The following is an 18759-nucleotide window of genomic DNA, read 5'->3' as shown; positions in this document are numbered from 1 at the left end:
TAGAAGTTAGTTAGCTTAGCTTAGCATACAGAGTGGAAGCAGGGGGAAACAGTAAGTCTGGCTCTGTCTTAATTTGACAAAATACACCCAAAAGCACAAAATAAGCATGTATTTTTACTCTTAAACCTAGTTTTGTACAAATTTGCTCAACAAATTTGCTATTGTTTTTTTATTAGTAAGCTTTATGGGTGCTGGTACTGTTGGCTGATTTTGCTACACTGGGACAGAGCAAGCATATTTGCTTTCCCCTGCTTAAAATCTTTACGCTAAACTAAGCTAAGCTAAGCTAAGCTAACTCCTGTTATATTATCTTAATGTGAGCTTGATGCACACAGTGACCTAAAAGTGACAATAAAATACTTTTATTTTCCTCATTTCTATGAGAAGTGTGTTATACCTTTACTACAGAATAACCATGATGATTTATGGCATGGACACACACTGCACTCCAAACACCTGTGCACATAACCACAGAACAAACAGCAGAGATACTGAGAGTAACCCCCCCAAACCACACACTCTCAAACCCCCACCTCACCGGCTGCAGCTGCTTCCTTGGAGCCGCAGATCAGGCAGCCAATCAGCAAGACCCCTCTGAATCAAGCCAGACAACAGCAGGTAAAACAAAACCGGACAGGAAGACGTTTGCCTTCAAAATAAGAGCACCGGTTTCTATTTCACTGGAGGCCTTTCTTTCAAAGGCTCAGAATGGGTCAACTAAGTCAGCTGATGCCTCTTTAAAACAGCATCCCTGCCAAGTTAAAGAAAAGTTATGACTTTAAAATAACTCTGGGAAACAATTTCTATTATCTGACAAAAAAAATACTGAACGTTCTTTTGGGTTGTATATGTCTTTTACTTAAACATTGAAGCATTATTGACAGCAGAGCATTAAGTTAAAAATCAGCATCCATAATGAGCCCCCAACTGATCACTCAACTTCAATACACCCTGATAAATGTCTCTGACTTGGTGCCATCATTTGGGTGATTTTTGATTCTATATAAAACAGGGTTCTGGGTTTTTTTATTGTTAAAGGGGAAAAAATGACACAGTCAAAAGGACAAATCATGCAAATCCTCCTTAAAATGGCAGAAGATTTGCTTCTTTATTAAAAATATTGTTGTGCAGAGTTGCAGTCATTCATACACCGTGGTCAGTACTGCAAATATAGGAGAAGACTGAAAATGGTAATCCGTCTAATCTACAGTATTATTCTGTATCTTCATTGACAGTGGTTGTATACATCATCTAATTGGGTTCAGACTCTGAAGTCTAGCATGGACAAAGAGACAATTAAAATGATTCAAATCAGTATGGTGCAGCTGTTGAAAAAAAAAATCAGTTTTTAATTGATGATATGGATGCTATTAAAGTTATGGGGCTTTTACATACATGTCAGATTGTATTCATGTTATCTGCATTGGTGTGTTTTCCATAGTGATACACACATGGAGTTTTTTAGAGGTGTAAAAAGAAAAAATATATAAGTAAATAAATCTAGTCTTATAATTGCAGCTCTAATATGAAAAGTACACATAGTTGGGAAGCAGACACATTTTAAAAATCATGGTTGTTAGCTTCAGGATGAAACATCCTTGGAGGTCTTAATCAAGTCATATCACCAAATCTGACCTTAAACCCCAAACCCTTCTGCAGATTGGACTTTTATTTTGCAAGTTATAACCGGAAGTTGGATCATCTAAGTGTGTGTGCCTTGACATCAAACTGTGGCTCTGTGGTTCTGGAAGTGGAAGAAGTTGAGTCTCCTCAGTCACCCGCCGGCGCCGCCTCCTCTCCGCTCCGCTGCGGAGGACAGAGGACAGACTCACAGCGGAAACTTCTGCACGGGGACACGGGGAAGGTAGGTCAGCCAGTCCGGACACTCTCTCTGTGTTTTCATGCACAACTGTGGAGGAAAACGGTCATGACATGATGCTGGCAGGAGACTGCTCTCAACTCTGATCCGCTCAATTCTCCACAAATATTCCTGCAGACTCTGAATGTCGCTCTTGTTTAGTGTTTTAGTGTTTCTCATTGTGGCATCAGAGTCATTGTGTGCACCTCTGTGGACTTCATGCTGTCTCAGTGTGGTTGTGTGGTGTTCATCCTAAAAGCTATGTTTGGATCGGTTCTTCTTCTCAAGAGCTCTTAGTTATGGCTGGGATCCTCGTTGGCTGATGACAAGGCAGTCAAAGTGTGTGTATGTGTGTGTATGTGTGAGCGCACGCGCGCGCGCGCAGGCCGGTGAATGGATGATGTGGCCGACAGCAGACATCAGGTAGCCTACATAAGTGAAGGGTGGCCTTGTGTTGTTCACCGGCTGGGGGAGCAACTTGCAGCTTTTTACTGATGGAAAACAACTGCAGTAAATCTGCAACAACACTGTGAACTATAATCTATAATCTTTGCTACATCATAAATCACAACTCCAACGTTTTAACCTTCGCTTTTAGATTCCCTGATGTGACACAGATGATGAAATGGATGTAGGACTTGTGTGCGTATGGATGCAAATCTGTGGCCCCCTCAATGAACAGCAGAAGTGAGTCATTTGATCAGCTGACTTTGCAGAAATCTGCAGATTAAAGTCTGTCTGTTATGGCAGTTGCATTGTTGATCGTTGTGCAGCATCACTCTGTTTTAGTGTTAACATATCCTCTTATACCAGATGCCATAATATGTGTGATGTATATTGGATTTGCACCATCAACCAAACCACAAATACACACATCAGAGATGCAAATGTAACATTTCCTCTCCAGAGATCGACTCTGATCTCTCAACTCAGCGGACCTGCCACTACCAAGTACCGATACAATGCCATGTTTGGTCCAAACTTTAAAATCTGTACACCTCTGTCATATTTACATAAGGCAACATGAGGTCAGGCATGTCTTTGGCTGAGGTGGCAGCCCACCATAAGTTCATGGATGCTGATAATTAATAGCAGAAACACTGAATTTCATTCTGACATTAACAAAGATCATCACATCATTGCTGCTACCTGTAATCAGTCAGCAAATGTGGTGATAGTGGATCCCCATTTTGGATTGTTTCATCCCTAATGCATGTCTTTTCCCCAACATGCACTCATTTACAGGCCTTCCTTTGTACCACACCAGTGCTATGTAAAACAGTTTACTCCATTATCAGTTTGTCAGTTGAAAGAAACTAAATGACAGCCACTTTGACTTAATGTAAGATATATTTAAAGCAAAAAACATGCCCAAAATCCATAGTTATCTTCACAAATGCAAAGATCTGCTGCTTTGTTATCTTATGTGACAGTAAACTGGGTGTATGTTTGGTGCTTTGGCCTGTTGACAGCCCCAAAGAAGATAAAAAATGTGCAGAAATGAACATGATAAAAGACAGAAAGAGAAAACCTTCTACTACCATCTGTGCTGTGTTCCCAGTGCTGCTGGCTGACTCACTTCGTGTCGAGTCAGCTCTTGCTCTCACTAAATATTGTTTCAGACTCGAGAGGCACATTTTCGGAGTTAGGGGAGCACATCCGAGGTTCTCCGGCCTGTTTATGTTCCCACTTTTCATCTGCACAATGTTTATTTGGGGAAATTGAGAAAGGAATGCCTGCCTCTTTCTCTTTCTGTCTTTGTACCAGACAGAGAGAATGAGAGTTTAGTCTGAGAAATATCCCCCAGTACTTTGTATTATTTCTATCACCTGTTCAGGGTTTCATGTGGGGATCTGTGAATCTAGACTTCTAGAGGGAGTAATTGTGGCTGAGGCAGACTGAAATGCTGCATCTGACTTGTGACATTCGTCTTATTCGGCTATTTGATCCCTCAGCCTCATGGTCTTATTAGAAAAGAGAAGCCGCACTGCTGGTTTAATGAAATAATAAACTGAACCTAAAGCTGATTCATGAGCTACTCCCTGATCAAAGTGGAAACAGTGTGTGTGTGTGTGTGTGTGTGTGTGTGTGTGTGTGTGAGTCAGGGGGAGTGCTAGACTTGAAGCTAAGCTGAGGGACACTTAGCATCTGTTCGCTCCACACAGACTTTACTTTGAGCCGGTCATATGGCTTTGATTAGTGTGCTAGTTTTCGGATAGCTCCACTCTCCCTGGCAACAGTTAAAGACAAGGACAGCATAGTTAGCTCTAGTCTTTAGAAGAAAAAAAAACTCACTGTACATCCCTTACACCACATTAAAAGCACCAGTCACTGCTCACTAGATGACAAGATGAAAAAATGACGTGTCAAAACTGGGTCCACTGGCTTGATTACATTGCAAATTTGGCCCACCCTTAAATTCCCACCTAATTATCCTGAGCGGTCCAACTTTTCTCTCTCTTGTTAACAACGACCCCTTTCTTCTCCCCTCCTTCTTTTCTCTTTTGCAAATTGTGATTGCGTTGGAAATTGTGTGGCCTGTCTGCAGCTCGGACCACTTTCTCTCTTGGCCACGACTGCGGCTATATGCTTGATATTCGTAGCTAATCCAAGCAAAACACGGAGGAGAGAGTCAGCGTATGTGCTTGCTTGGCCTGCTGACAAACATACGTTTTTTATTTCGCTCAAAAGTGATACAGCCCAGAGGGAAAGTTTTGCACAACAGACCACGGAAGATGTACGGCACCGTCACCTCTGCGAGACAGCTTTCTCTTAATTTAGCTGCATTTCTGTGAGGTTCATAATGGAGCAATAATTTACCGAGAAGGCAGTGCATGCATGTTGTTTGGAGATCTTTTGAAGGCTGTCCACAAATCTCTTTAAGCAGCTTTACTTAAAAAGCACCAAGGGACAGCACTGGGGGGTCCAGTCTCCCCCTCTTTCTCTTGTTTAAATAAACAAAAGGAGAGTTAGTGGTAATGAAAAGCACTTGATATCAAGCTGCAAGTTTAATAACCCCACAATAAATTGAGAGCGGGAGCAGAAGAAGTAATGAAAATGGAGGGGAGTTTGGCTTGTGCAGGAAATGACTGGGAGAAAGCCTGAGGGAGGGGAAGAGAGAAAGACTTTCAGTTGTTCCACGTATGAGGGAAGCTGCAACAGTACAAAGACCCCTTAGTGTTTTTTAAGCAAGCTCTCTTTTTACTGTACCTTCCCATTGCTGTTTGAAATGAAATAAGAGGCACATTAGGGCTCTTTTCAACTCATTCCTCCACACTCAGTTCAGGGTATTAACACTCAAGAATGGCTCTCCCAGCTGGCTCGAACAGCTTACACTCTGCTGTCTCTCTTTCATTCCCCTCGGGCTTTGCGCTCGTTTTTTTTTTCCTCCTCTTTTCAGGAGGCAACTTGTTCCCCCTGCTCTCGTCACCAAAAGGTTTCCCATCTGCTTCCGATTACCTTTGGCTGCAGTTGGTTAGCCGCCAGCCATCTGGGCCAGTGTGGCGTCTCCGCTCGCTCTTCTTTCCCCAGACGGCACTGAGGGAGGGATGGAGGGGAGGGAAGGCTGGGACAAGAGTGAACTGGGTGGGCAGACTTTACTGGAGAATAGCAAGGGTTGGGTTTTTTAGCTGACACTGCAATCCATAGCCAGGAAACTCAAGTCAAAGAGAAGGGCACCCATGAAAATGTGACTCCTGATCCTGGCTCTGGTCTGTTTTTGTAATGGGTACTGTGGGTCTGAGGAAGTCATTTTCCATTGTTATTATAAAGCAGACTCGCTCTTATGTTGGTCTTTAAGTAAAAAATGGAATAGTGCTCAATTAAAAAGGAACTTGGGGTTTATGTATAGCACAGGGCAGTTAAATTAGTAGTGTGGAAAATGAACAAGAGACCCAAGATTTTAATCTGTGATGTCAGGCTGGCTTGCCTCCAAATGATCAATGAGTGCTGTCGTACAAACTTCACTTTCTATTCAACAGTTAAAAAAGGAAGGAACAATCTTCTCTCTGTTATTTCTGGCAACGGGAAACAGTAATTAACGTCTGCTGATGGAGAAAAACATTGAACTTCACTGGCATTGTGTAGTAATATGCAGATGACATGCAACTGTACGCTGGGACAGAGCCAGACACTGATGTGTCCGGTTAACAATATTATTATGACTAACCCTAAAGTGCTGCTGTCCTATTTTGTTAAACAGAGACATTTAACTATTAATTCATTGCTCTCATTTGCTGTTCTTGAGAAGGTGGTCCTTGCTTTTATCTCCTCCAGACTTCATTATTGTAATGCATTTTATTCTGGTCTCAGCAGGAAAATTTCCAAAGATTTCAGTTAATTCAAAACATGGCGACCACAGCACACGCTCCTCGCTGTGTGTTGATGTGTCTGTGTGTGGTTAAAATACATTTTGTGAGGAGTTAGTTGTACCCACCAGACAGGTTAAATTATTTCCTAATAACAAACACTGGATCTTTGAAAGAAATTATTAGGAAGAAACATGCTGCCTCTGAACATGGGAGTGATGGGAAAAAAGTGAGTCAAAACAGCTGGTTAGTGCTGAAATTAAGAAAGCCCAACTAGTTGAAGTAGTTTGTTGTCTACCAGTGCACTGACAAGGTGGTTTTGCAACTGTAAAATCTCTCGCTCTCTCTCGACCTTATGCACTTAACAAAAAGTTACGTACTTAACTTTAAGTTATGGAGGTCAGGTTTAGGCAAGTAAACTTACTTTAGTAGGATTTAGGAAACGAAACATGGTGATGATGTACCTTAAAATGACTCAGAGTTCACTTTGTTCCATATGGTTCTTAACAGCGGTGAAAGTTCTGTGTTTTGTGACCCATCAACCACCCCAGCCTGCCTCCTTACAGTGACTACTTCCCTCTTTACTCCTGTCAGCGCAATGGTCACGTGGTTGCAGCCTTCCCAAATATGTAGGTTATACAGGAATTAATGGTTCATGATTATGTGGGAGACATTCGAATTTTGATGCATTACTTTTTGTAGGTATACGTACGAACAGAGCATGAGAACAGCTTGAATCATCATAGCACTCTACCCTTTGTCTCAGATGTAAACAAGCTTCATATAGGCACTCATACCATCTGACTGTTAGCCAGGACGCCTGCCAATTAGTAAGCTGTACAGTCAGGCAGCCAGCCAGCAAGTCACTCAGCCATACCACCAACCACCACAGTCAGCCAGCGTAGCAGTGATGGCAACCTGCTGCTCCTCTCAAATTGGCTCATTTTACCCCCAGAGCCTCTGACATAATACCCACTTCAAGCCCTGTTTGGGCATTAAGCACAGCTTTTTACAAGATCAATGGCTTCCTTTGTGTTTGAACTCTTTCCGGTGGGCAGGCAGCTTAAAGAGTGGGCCTCAGGGGCCCCAGGTTGGGACCTGCTGTTGTCTCTGGTCATCAGAGTGAAAGACAGGGTGTTTGCCCTAAGCCAAAGCCAAGATTGATTAGCTGAAGGAACAATGCAGAGCTGGGCGGTCCTTAACTGGACGCTGAATATGAACTGGGTAGATTTGTCTTGTTAGACTGGGAACTGCATGGGTCAATGGGATCTCATGCTCTCTCCCTCTCCTTTAGCCTGTGTTTCACTATGTCTCCCTTGTTCCTCCCATTTGAGCCTAAATCTGTCTCTCCCCTCCCTTTTCACTCCCTCCTCACTCCCTTTCCTGGCCTTCCTCTTCCTCACTGAACAATTTCTCTTCTTGCAGAGGGGAGTCTAAACCTGCTGCTGAGCCCCTTGGGAGATCCGTTCAGGTTTTTCTTCTACTCCTATGAGGACTCGTCCAGGATCCATCACCACTCGCTGATCAACACACTGTAGAGGCTGCTATGTCTGTCTGAACCCGCACATCTTCCTGCAGCCATGGCCCAACAGAGCGCTAAGCTGTCCCACTGCTAGGCGACGGGGCATCCGAGAGGGCAGAAGACATGTTGGGACAGAGGCCCGGGGACGACTGCACTGAATTCTGTTACTATAGCAACTACTGTAGTAACCATGGAAACGCTATGGAGGACTGGTCTGGTCTGCACTGTCATCGTCATTATGGTTGCCACAGAGGTCGAAGGAGGTCACCGAGATGAGTTCGCCCAGTCACAAGGTGAGAGGAGGGAATTATGTATGAACATACTGTATGTGTCCAGCAAATTAAATAGCTGGCAAATGATAATAATGCAAAAATATAATAAAAATCTAACTGTAGTCATAAAGAAGTCATGTTAATTGATTTGATTGCCCACAACGGGGCTAATGCACCCAGAGACAACAAAGGAATAGGTGCCACAGTATAAGTGTCAGATGAATTTATATCACCAGACAGTATTATACCAAAAGACGCCAATGCTGTATTAACACAAGCAATCAGGCACTCTGTGATCAAAGAACAAGTTAACAAGATTATGACTCTTACCAGACTCTTATTGCCAGTTTTTGGTACATGACACATATTTTGGTTGGTACCTAAAAAGTATTGAGATGTAATACCCAGCCCTACCGCGAACAACTTTAAATGGATACCTAACCAGACATAGATATATGTGTTAACAGAATTCATGCAACAACTTGGGCTCAATCCCAATACACGCCTTGCCCCGACCACTTACCCCTTACCCCTCGGTTTTACTCATATCTAAGGGTAGGGTGTCCCAGTTCTTGTTGGGATATAGGGGTCGGGCGAATTTAAAGGCTGCATGGCCCTCCAAACTGAGTTTTTTTAGAGGCACACTTCAACCCAAATCATCAGCAAGATGGCTGCACAAGTAACAAAAGAAACCCACAAATGTATTTCCCTCTTCTTCTTCATCTTAATAACGATTTAATAATTATGATAACCATCCTATTATCTGAACTTAATCTAATTTCCCTGTATTATGGTCTTTTTCTTTCCAACAAGCATAACGAAAAAAATAATGTCTTAGAATCTAACTAGCTAGCTAGTTAATGTTACCTTGTTGTTGCTGATTACGTGACAGTCCAGCATTTTGACATATTTGCGTGTTGCATCCCACCCCTTTGATCACATAAGATGCTTGAAATTTAAAGTCTAGCAGCACCTAACATCAGTGCAGACTGGCAGGGTAGGAGCACCACCAATTGTTAACGTTGCTGTTAACGTTAATTGCCTACATATTATCACTAGTGGCCAGGTAATGAAACAGTGTTTTTTTTTTTTGTTGGATAGATTGATAGCGTGAAACTTAAAATGTAAAAGAATCGTGAGCGTCCATGCTTTTGTTTTGTCATCAGATAAATCGCAAATGTCATTGCGATAGTTGCATCTGGTTACGTAAACACCATTGACGGCTACTGATGATGTATCGGGGTCCTGAAGGGTTGTCCCGTTTCATAGGGGAAGATTTCAATCACTACCCCCTGATACTGTGTTCTGAGGGGCAAAAGGGCCCTCAAAGGAGGAGTAGGGGTGAAAATAAGAAATGGGGATGGGCCTTAGACTCATTTGTGTTCAAGTGTTTCTGTGGCTGAGAAAAGCTGAATTTATGGTAAGACGTCTAGACCATATCAACTATAAAGTTTCAGTAATCCTATTTCAATTCTCTAATTAATGTATAGTAATCCTATAGTAATTATAGAAATCTGTGTTCATGCTTTCCCACCAAAAAAACAGTAAAGTCAGCCACCCTAGTCTCGGAGCAGGTCTAAAGCCAAGTTGCATAACACAGACCTTTTCAAACCAATCAAAAATTCAATGTGAGAAGAGTTTCAGAGACCTGAGTTAGAATTAAACACACTATTAACAGCACAGACCTTATTGTTTGAGGTCTTTATAAATAGTGGGAAAACATAATTGGTTTATTGTCTGTGATCCTGGCTTTATACTGTGGGCTGCTTTAATTGTTTTCAGCCTCTTGAGAGCAAGAGTACTTTAATGTATTTTATAGTCCAGGCGCCCAGAGTGAAATCTGTTTTTCATTTCAGTAAAAAAAAACAACCTTCACAATGCTACCCATGTTTAGAAATTCAGAATAAATACCCTTTTTTATTTGTATTTAATTTGTAGTTTAATTGTAATTTAAGGATTAACATGTGTTCCATAATTACTCTAATTGTTTTTATTTATAATTCACATGCACAGTGTTCAGATGAGAATAAGTTGTGTGAAATGAGCCGTGGAAAACGTTTCAGGTCTGACCTGGCTGTCTGACCAGCTGAGGCACACTCCAGGCTTGCACGTCTGGGCTGCTGAACTTGAACTCTGCTTCCACAAATCATGTAGCTGTGGCACAGCCACGTGCCCAACCCCCTCACCTCTCACCACACAGTCTCTCCGTCTCTCTCACATACACACTGAAGCTAGAGAGACCGAAATTCCCCCGAAGGCAAAGACATAAAATCCCTGTGTGTCCGTGTCTCGTCACCCTGAACAAGGCTGTGATTGTGTATTTCCTAAACTTAACCTCTGACCCTTCAAAGCCATCTGTCTCCAATAGTCTGCCACGCTGCTTCCTTTGAATGACCCACCCCTCGAACCCTGACGTGGCTCATTCCTTGAAAGACTTTGCTTTCTAGAGGTACAGAAAGATTGGACCTTAAAGCTGCACTAATTAATATTCTTACATTTAAGATATACTATGCAGGTTTTCTTAAATAACAAGGCAGGCAGCTGTTTCTCAACAATACAAGGTCTGATAAATACAACCTGCCCAGCACCAAACAGCACATAGACAAAGTTAGTGACTAGCTGAATAACATAAAGGAGTATTTAGCAGCTTAAGAGACAGATATTTTTCTCAGGAGTTGGTGGAGACCAAAAACAGAGCTAAAAGAGAGCGACTATTGAACTTAGATTTATCCAGTTAACAGAACAACAGTAGCAAATAAAAGCACATGTTGCTTTAGTCATGTTTCCACCAAGCACTTTCGGTATAGTGCCCTTAGAATCAATGTAACCCATACGGACATGTACCTAAACCATAGATCTGTTTTGCGTTTCCCCTGCAGATGGTAATTGAAAATGTAGGTGGGGTTGTTATCAGATGGTAATGACTGCATCTTCTGCTCCATCCAGAGTCGCTTTATTTCCTATTTACCGACAAAGCAGAGAAACGCCCCAGTGTCTACTGCACTGGGTTGCATACAGACATTTTCAGAGCAAAAAAGTTGCAATCAATTGGATATTGAAAAAGAGCAGGTTTGTGCATCAAGCCCTTGTCAAGCAAAAGTTACATTTCTGTCTTGACCAATAAATGGACCGCAGTGTTTCTAGCTCCACCTTTTAGTATCTGATCAGTGTGCTGGGTACCTCAACAGAGGGGTGACGAAAAATGGTACGAAACAGAGCGGTTTAATTAGTACCAAATGCAAATTTTGAAAATAGAAAGACATAAATAAATGTTGTAATGTGTAGCAAACTGAACCAAACCGAGCAGCAACCTCTAGGGCTGAAAAATGAAGTGCCAAAAACTGCAGTTCCTTGAATGACCACTTAAGGCTGGCTCCAGAAGCCAGTCAATCCCCCCTAGAACCCCATGTTAAAATGTGGCCACCTCTGGCTCCAAAAAACCAAGATGGTGACGGCTGAACAGCCAAACTCGAGGCTTCAAAACAGGAGTCCACAAACCAATGGGGTTGACGTCATGGTAGCTATGTCTATTACTTTATACACTCTGTGAAGCGAACTGAACTGAACTGCTTGTAAAAACGAAGCTTTTGTGTCTGCTGGATGTGAAAATAGGCAACAAGTTCAACATAACATCTGTATAAAAGGTGATGATATGTTTGATGTTAGGGTTTTGTAATCTGGCTGCAGGGATCTGCTCTCATTCAGCCAAAAGAACATTAGTAAGGTCCAACACTGATGTTGGGCGATGAGACCTCGCTCACAGTCCAGTTCATCCCAAAGCCATTGGATGAGGTTGAGCTCAGGGCTCTGGGAAGGCTAATCAAATTATTCCACACCAAGCTGGGAAAACCTTTTCTGTATCTGAAACTGGCTTGGTGCACTGGGACATTATTCTCTTGAAACAGAAAAGGAGTCTTCCCCAAACGTTTGCCTCAAAGTCCAAAGTATTCTGTTTGAATTCCAGCTTTCTTTTTGTTTGTACTGAGTTTTAAGTATTTATAAGTGGCCTACCCCTGTGCTTCACAGTCTTTGGAGGTGCAAGAATAGCAGGAACTAATTTAAACAAAAGACTTAACAGGTTAAAGTAGAATCATTGATAGTGCAGCCTCTGGAAAGGTGTGTCTATCTCCGCAACATTGTCACTTGCTCTTAGCCTCGGACCAAAGGACACAAAAGTATTTGGGCAGTGTTATCTGCATACTTTTAGATATATTTGTGCGTGTATTAATTTCCTGTGTCTGTCACCCAAACTGCATACAGGAGAAAGACTTGTAAATCATAGAACTCACTCCTTGAACCATTTCTGTCTCTACTGAATAATCATAGATTCCTCCTCCTCTTGTCATAGTTGTTTCAGATGAGGCAGAGCAGCGTTTGGCCTGAGGTGCCATGAAGGTGTGTCTGGGATGGAGGGAGGGACAGTTTTCCATCCCGAGTATTTCCTTCCATTATTTTCATTTGGTGATAACAGAAACAATGGTGATGCCCTGCTCATGGGCGGATGGTTGTATTTATCAGCACAGACACTTCTGTATGAAACCCTTTTAGCCAGGGAGTGTCTCATGTTATATTTAGAAAATGGGTTTCCACTCTCACATTGCTCTTTACTTTGATGTCTACTTAACATTTTCAAATGCTGAATCGGACGATGAACATATTTTGAACTATTGTCTACTAAAAGGTCGCTAGTGCTCAATGTACCTCCTGTTAAGAGATAAAGTATCAATTGTGTGGACTAGTTTTTAGTCCCTGGGTTGATTATAGAAGACCAGGCAGGAATAATTGTATTACATGTACAGTAAGAGGAATAATCATAGATAGAAATAGGGGAGAAATGGCTGTTTTGATAAAAGCAGTTGAAAGTCACGAAACACTTCGACTCACAACACTTCCTATAGTTAAAGCTACATACTAATTTGTGTTACTGGTTTTTATTAGTGTACATGTTTATTCTGTGTGAGGTCTTGTTAATTTCTTCCTTGGAGGTGAGCTATATTTACTTCATTAACACCCTGCCTTCATTTTCTCTCCAGGAGCTTTTCCTGTGTTTCAAAGGTAATGGTAATACCACCTGCCTGATTACTTTCTGTGGTTTTTGAGAGCCGGATGGATGTGTTGTGGGAAATATCACAGAGCTCTTAGGAAGGTCAAGCTTTTGAACGAGTTAGTGCTGAAGTGGTTTTGGTGCTGTCAGGTCCATTTTCAGCTGTTTGATCTAGTTATTGGTGGTATTTCTTGGTGGGATTTTTTTTTGATAGCATCAGTTCACAAGATGTTTCATAGCCCTATTTTTTTAATGTTTTATTGTTCTCTAATTATTAAATTCTTGAAGCCAAAAAATGAATCAAATCATATATTTACTGGCCATTTTAAGATGTTTCTGTCAATTTATAGAGTAAATCAAATATCAAATCAATCAAATGTAAGCTATTTATAATCTGTACTTGAAGGAATACTTCACCCAAAAAATGACCATTTGTCATTTGTTATCAATTAGTCATGCCGTGTTACCTTGAATTCATGAAAAAAACCTTTCTTGCATGGCACTGGAAAATGGCAAACACTGATTTACGGATTAATTTGGGACCGTGTTTAACAAAAGCAAAACTATATAGTAGGCCTAACATTCATTCAATGGGTTTTTGAATGGGCTTTTGGTTAAATGCCTGACATAAAGTCTGTGGTTAACACAAGCTTAAAAGACCTTCACGTTTTGTTCTACGCCATAAAATATGTCAGTAAATACCCCACTTGCAAACTGCGAAGCTTCAAGAGCGGGTTAGGTCATGTAGTAGTCTAGTTTGTTTATAGCCTAACATAGCTGCCGATTGCATTTAGGCTTCAGAAATCTTGAACGTGTTCCTTCGTGAAGATTATCTTGCTGGATAAAATGTGTCTTAAATGTTTGTTTGCCACAAAGCTTATTTTTGGCAATTGGAAAAATTGGCATTGGAAAAGTCCCATATGCTTTGTGACAAGGGAACCAACGCAATGCTAACACCTGCATCAGCCTACAGAAAAATACATCCAGGGCGCTGGAGTCTGGCTTTAAAGAGAGCATTGATAACTTTCACTTTCAGTTAACGTTAAATTTTAGATTGTTATGTTTTAATGGAAATGCACATGTTTAGGAAGGGCTGAGCATACGACTGGATACATGAGACTTGGATTATACTTCATGAGTTGTGTGAGAGTTTGTAAACATGTTTTGATATAGTTTTGCTGTAGTTAAATGTGGTCCCCAATCAATAAATCAATAGTTCGCTGTTTTCCATGGAGGCATGCGAGAAAAAGTTTGTTTTTTCCAATTCCAGGTAACATGGCTTTACTAATTGATATACAAATGGTCATTTTGTGAGTAAAGTATTCCTTTAATATAATGACAAATACATTTGTCACGAAAATAGTAGTTAGCTGCAAACCTAGAAAAACTCTGATAGAATTCAGGTCACCACAGGCTCCTAACCTGTCCGGCAACAACTGACAAACAGATTAGTTATTAGCAGTTAGCTGATGGTTGATGAGCACATAGCAAGCTAAAGACTGAGGTTTTAAAAAATCTAATTATCCTTATTTTCCGGATGTTAGCTAACTTAAGTTAACATTAGCTAACTGCTACTGTTACTGTTATGTGTTTTTTATGTAGTCTAACAGATTTAGGATTTTTTAGGCAGGTAGCAACTGCCTAAAAAATCAATTGTTGGCTAACTTAGCTAATGTTAGCTAACTGTTACTGCTACTGACAGATATAGGATTTATTAGGCAGATAGTGGTAGCCTAACATTATCTGTATTTGAGAGTGAGTTTGTGTTTTCAGTTTAATTGGGTACCGTAGTAATTTACTAGGTGAGGACTTAACACACTACAGGTAAACTAAAAGCTAAGTTTACTAGGTTGTTGGTCAAGGCAGGGTTTTTTTATGGCAGGCATAGCAAAATAGATGATGTGGCAAAGAAGTAAGTCTTCAAAGCAGGTAAGGAGGAAAGTGGGAGCAGGTGTGTTGGTTAGGTAATGAAGAAAAAAATATGAACTGCACTTCTGCGACTATGACAGTAACAATAACTTTTTGTACTAACTCTTGGAATTGCATTTAATCTTTTTCTGATGTAACCAAAATCATTGGATTGTCTGTTTTCGTTTTGTTTTCCCAGTTTCACAATTACTTCCAGTAACAGCTTCACAGACCGTCCCGCCTTCTTGAGCCGTTACGAGAAGTGTGTTTTGCTCGCTGCATAGCTGTGCACCTTCATAGCGAGGGAATAAAATCAAACATGAAATTAAAATGCTAAAAACGCTGAGTCATTTACCATTTTTAAAAGGGAACAAGGCCTCTGTCCATTTTGGTTCTCATGACTAAAACCACTTGAACGCCTAACATATTTTCTACTAAACTTCCCATGTCGAACATACGGTACAACCTCACGAGTTCCATGTGAAGGCAGCATTTGTAATTGTGCTTGCTGTTTATTCAAGCCAGACCTATCTGCTGTCTACAGAGTGGTTTTTCCCGGTACAGAGCTCTCCAAGTCTGTACCAGGGAACTCTGATCTCTGGGTATTTACTCTGTGTGGGAAGGGGCTGCCTCTCCACCAACTGAGGCCAAAGGTTTGATGAAAACTGGGCTCATTTGCTGGTGACCTTTCCCCGTTAGTTAGCTGACGTTGGCTGTTTGGAGCTGTGTGTGTTTGGACAATAAATCTCCACCAGGCCCCGGCACAGACTGGGACAGACAGGAAGTATACAGTTTCAGAGTAACCATGGCAACATCCCTTTGGCCTCATGCAGGAGGGGGGTTCTTGGAGTGGAGGGATCTTGTCAGTAGTGGGCCAAAAAGTCTGCAAGTTTCTCTTTGCCAACTGGGTTACTCTCTCAATAAAAAGCCCCATAGCGTTATTCAAAATAAGCAACTCCCAAATCCTCAACTGTTTTTAATTAGAGTCAATTAGATTAAGCTGAATTTTGGCTTTATTAAGTTAAACTCTGATTTTGGTTTTATGCCTTTTTTATTTCTCTCCCTCTAGCTGCTTTCCTGTCCAGTCTAGGCCAGTATGAGATTGCCATCCCAGTACGTGTAGGACCTAATGGAGAGACGCTGGACGCAGAAACGCCGCAACACCACAGAAGAAGAAGACGCAGCACTGAGGACAGACTGCCTGACTCTGTATTACACTTTTTTTAAATTGTTTTCATTTATTTTTCATCCTTTTTTTGAGTGTTTGTCTTTAAACTACTGAAATACTTCCTGATTCAAGAGCATTGATAAACAGAACCCTCTCTCTTTTCCTGTCTCTTAGCTCTTCTACCAGCTGTCCACGTCACGCAACAACTTCCTGCTGAACCTAACGCTGCAGGGAGGCCTGTTGTCCAGGCAGTTTAGGGTGGAGTACTGGAAGAAAGGTCGATTAGCATGGAGTCATCCTTACTCTCCTCACTGCCACTATGTAGGACACCTCCAGGACCAGCCGCACTCCAGCAAAGTGGCCCTGAGCAACTGTAACGGCCTGGTAAGACCAAAACCTGCACGTCTAATCCACATCTAATACACTAACTGAGGTCAGCAGCAGCGCTGGCTCAGCAAATTAGGGATCAGTAATGCTTGATTTGGACATTAAAGCATGAAATTTTAACAAACCTTGACTACTAAAACCAGCTATCTTTGAACCAACCAGTGTGGCCCTCAGAAATGACCTAATCTAAAAGGAAGGATTCATCCAAACATGGTGATAGTTCAACAAGTGTAGAAGACATGGTTTTATGTTTTAACATGTTGATAAATATCCAGTGCAATTTGCAGCAGCATATAACAATCAGGGATACATCAATGAGAATGCACTGCAGCAAAAGGAAATCCAGCTGTTACTTTACTATCACCATTGCCACGTTCACAACAAATCATATGGCATGTTGGGAAAGATTTTCACATTCATGACTGCTCAAGAGTTTGTTGTGTGAAGGTCTGAAATACTGCACATTGACAGTATAATACTCTAAATACAAAAATTTGGGTTTAATTATCTTGAAAGATAGACTTTGGCTGACATGAGGCATCCATGTTTGTTTGGTTTTCAGACAGCATGCCAAGTTAGATATGTCAGAGCTTTCACAAAGATCTGAGTTTCCCTGTTTTAATTATGACTTGGATTTTGATGTGAACAATATTTAAAAGTTGGAAACTGGTAATAACCATAACTCCAATACCGCATGAACGTGGCATTCGTATGTAGGAAACGAACAAGGGCAATGAGCAAAAAGATCACTGCTTGAAAAGGCTACATTCGAAGGCTGTCACCATAGAGAGAGGCGAGACTCAATGAATTGTACAGATGGGGATACTTAGCACCCTTAAAGTCCCCATGAAGTGAAAAAATACATTAATTAATTAATTATTAATTCTGTGTCACTGTGTTAATTGATCATTTATCTCGAGTTATATACCGAATATATGTCAAGAAACCCGTATCAGGGTTTTGTTTCTTTTTTCCACATTAAATCCCATCCCATCTGTAAAACCAGGTAAAATGTTTCAAATGGTTGTTGACTCACCCTGCACTCAGTGGTGTTTACAGAAGTTCATCCAATCAAATGAGACTTTGGGCGACTGGCAAGCCACACTGGTCATATAAAACCACACATCATTGTTCAAATTGTGTGTCTTTTCATCAGTTACCCTGTAAGTTATTCATATTCCTTTCGTCTGTAAGGGTCCTCAGATCAAAAGAATCAGAGGGGTTTTTCCTAAAATTTAGGAGTTGTGAGTATTGTTTTAACATGATGTTAAAAGTGTTGTTAAGTTGGTATGCTGGGTGCCGTAACTCACTATGTCTCTGGTTTGCTGTCTGTCAGAGCTAGATCAAATGAATGATTCATAATTGATATAATATCTGAAGCCTAATTTTTATACAAGTAATATTCATACTGGTTTAAATAAACAATTTGATTTTATTTCCTGAACTTTGCTGAGCATCAGTTTTGTGCGAAAGGAATTAAAAGCCTGTCCCAGATACAGGCCTGTGGATTTCAGTGATTGAAGCAAATAATAGCCCAGGCTATTAATTGAAGTTTTATCGTAGTTCATTCATCTCGCCCTCGTCCTCCTCCTGATCTAATGACTAGGGAGCTGTGTGGAGCCAGTTTGCTCAGCTCGCACCACTCTAGCTCCTTATTGTGCAAAACTCTAAGCCCACTGACTTTTTTAGCGGTCCAATCAAATGTGAAGGATTTGATTTAAATCCCTCTTCCAACTGTACACTGATCAAATAGTCCATTTTACTGGGAAATATGTCACAGTACGGAAGCTAAAGACACTGAACTTCCATTTCATGGGGACTTTGAAGGGTGTCTCTCCTCAAAGGAATTCACTTTGCTGCTCAGTTGCACAAAAGTGACGAAAGTAGCTGTGCAAAGACAAAGCAGTACAAACCCTGCTTACTTTCTCAGCTCGCTTCATTAAGTGGGCATGATTGTCGGTTTCAGAAAGTTGCAGAGTTGTCTGAAGCAGCCCTTTTATTCCGACGTGAGAGTGGTGATGGGGTGCTGTTAGACAGTTCAGCACCTTCAGCACTTTGCGTGAAGTTTAACCTCTGCCTATAACCAACAATGCAGTTCTGGCATACTCCCTTGGGGCAGCAAGGGAAGGCAGACTGGGAAATGTAGGAGATTATTAACCAAAGCTGTGGTCAACAAGGCAGGTTATCGGAAGCAGTGCTTTGAGAAAAAATATCCTGACCTCTAATCTTCTGTAAATTTTAACAGTTTGCCAAAGTGTTTTTGTTCTCCACTTTGTAAAGCATCAATTCCATT

General features: G+C 41.2%; 1 protein-coding gene across 2 annotated transcripts in view; it reads left to right on the top strand.

The window, feature by feature from the left end:
- Nucleotides 1-1749: 1749 nt before the first annotated feature.
- Nucleotides 1750-18759, top strand: part of adamts10 (ADAM metallopeptidase with thrombospondin type 1 motif, 10) — a 60842-nt gene continuing 43832 nt past the window's right edge. For both annotated transcript variants that reach the window (XM_049587367.1, XM_049587366.1), the window contains exons 1-4: nt 1750-1864; nt 7591-7980; nt 15981-16120; nt 16254-16463. In XM_049587367.1, coding sequence (XP_049443324.1) covers nt 7878-7980; nt 15981-16120; nt 16254-16463 — 453 coding nt within the window. In that variant the 5' untranslated portion in view covers nt 1750-1864; nt 7591-7877. The remainder of the gene's footprint in view (nt 1865-7590; nt 7981-15980; nt 16121-16253; nt 16464-18759) is intronic.

Source organism: Epinephelus fuscoguttatus, linkage group LG10, assembly GCF_011397635.1.
Source record: "Epinephelus fuscoguttatus linkage group LG10, E.fuscoguttatus.final_Chr_v1".
Taxonomy (NCBI): domain Eukaryota; kingdom Metazoa; phylum Chordata; class Actinopteri; order Perciformes; family Serranidae; genus Epinephelus; species Epinephelus fuscoguttatus.
This window is presented reverse-complemented; position numbering and strand designations above follow the sequence as displayed.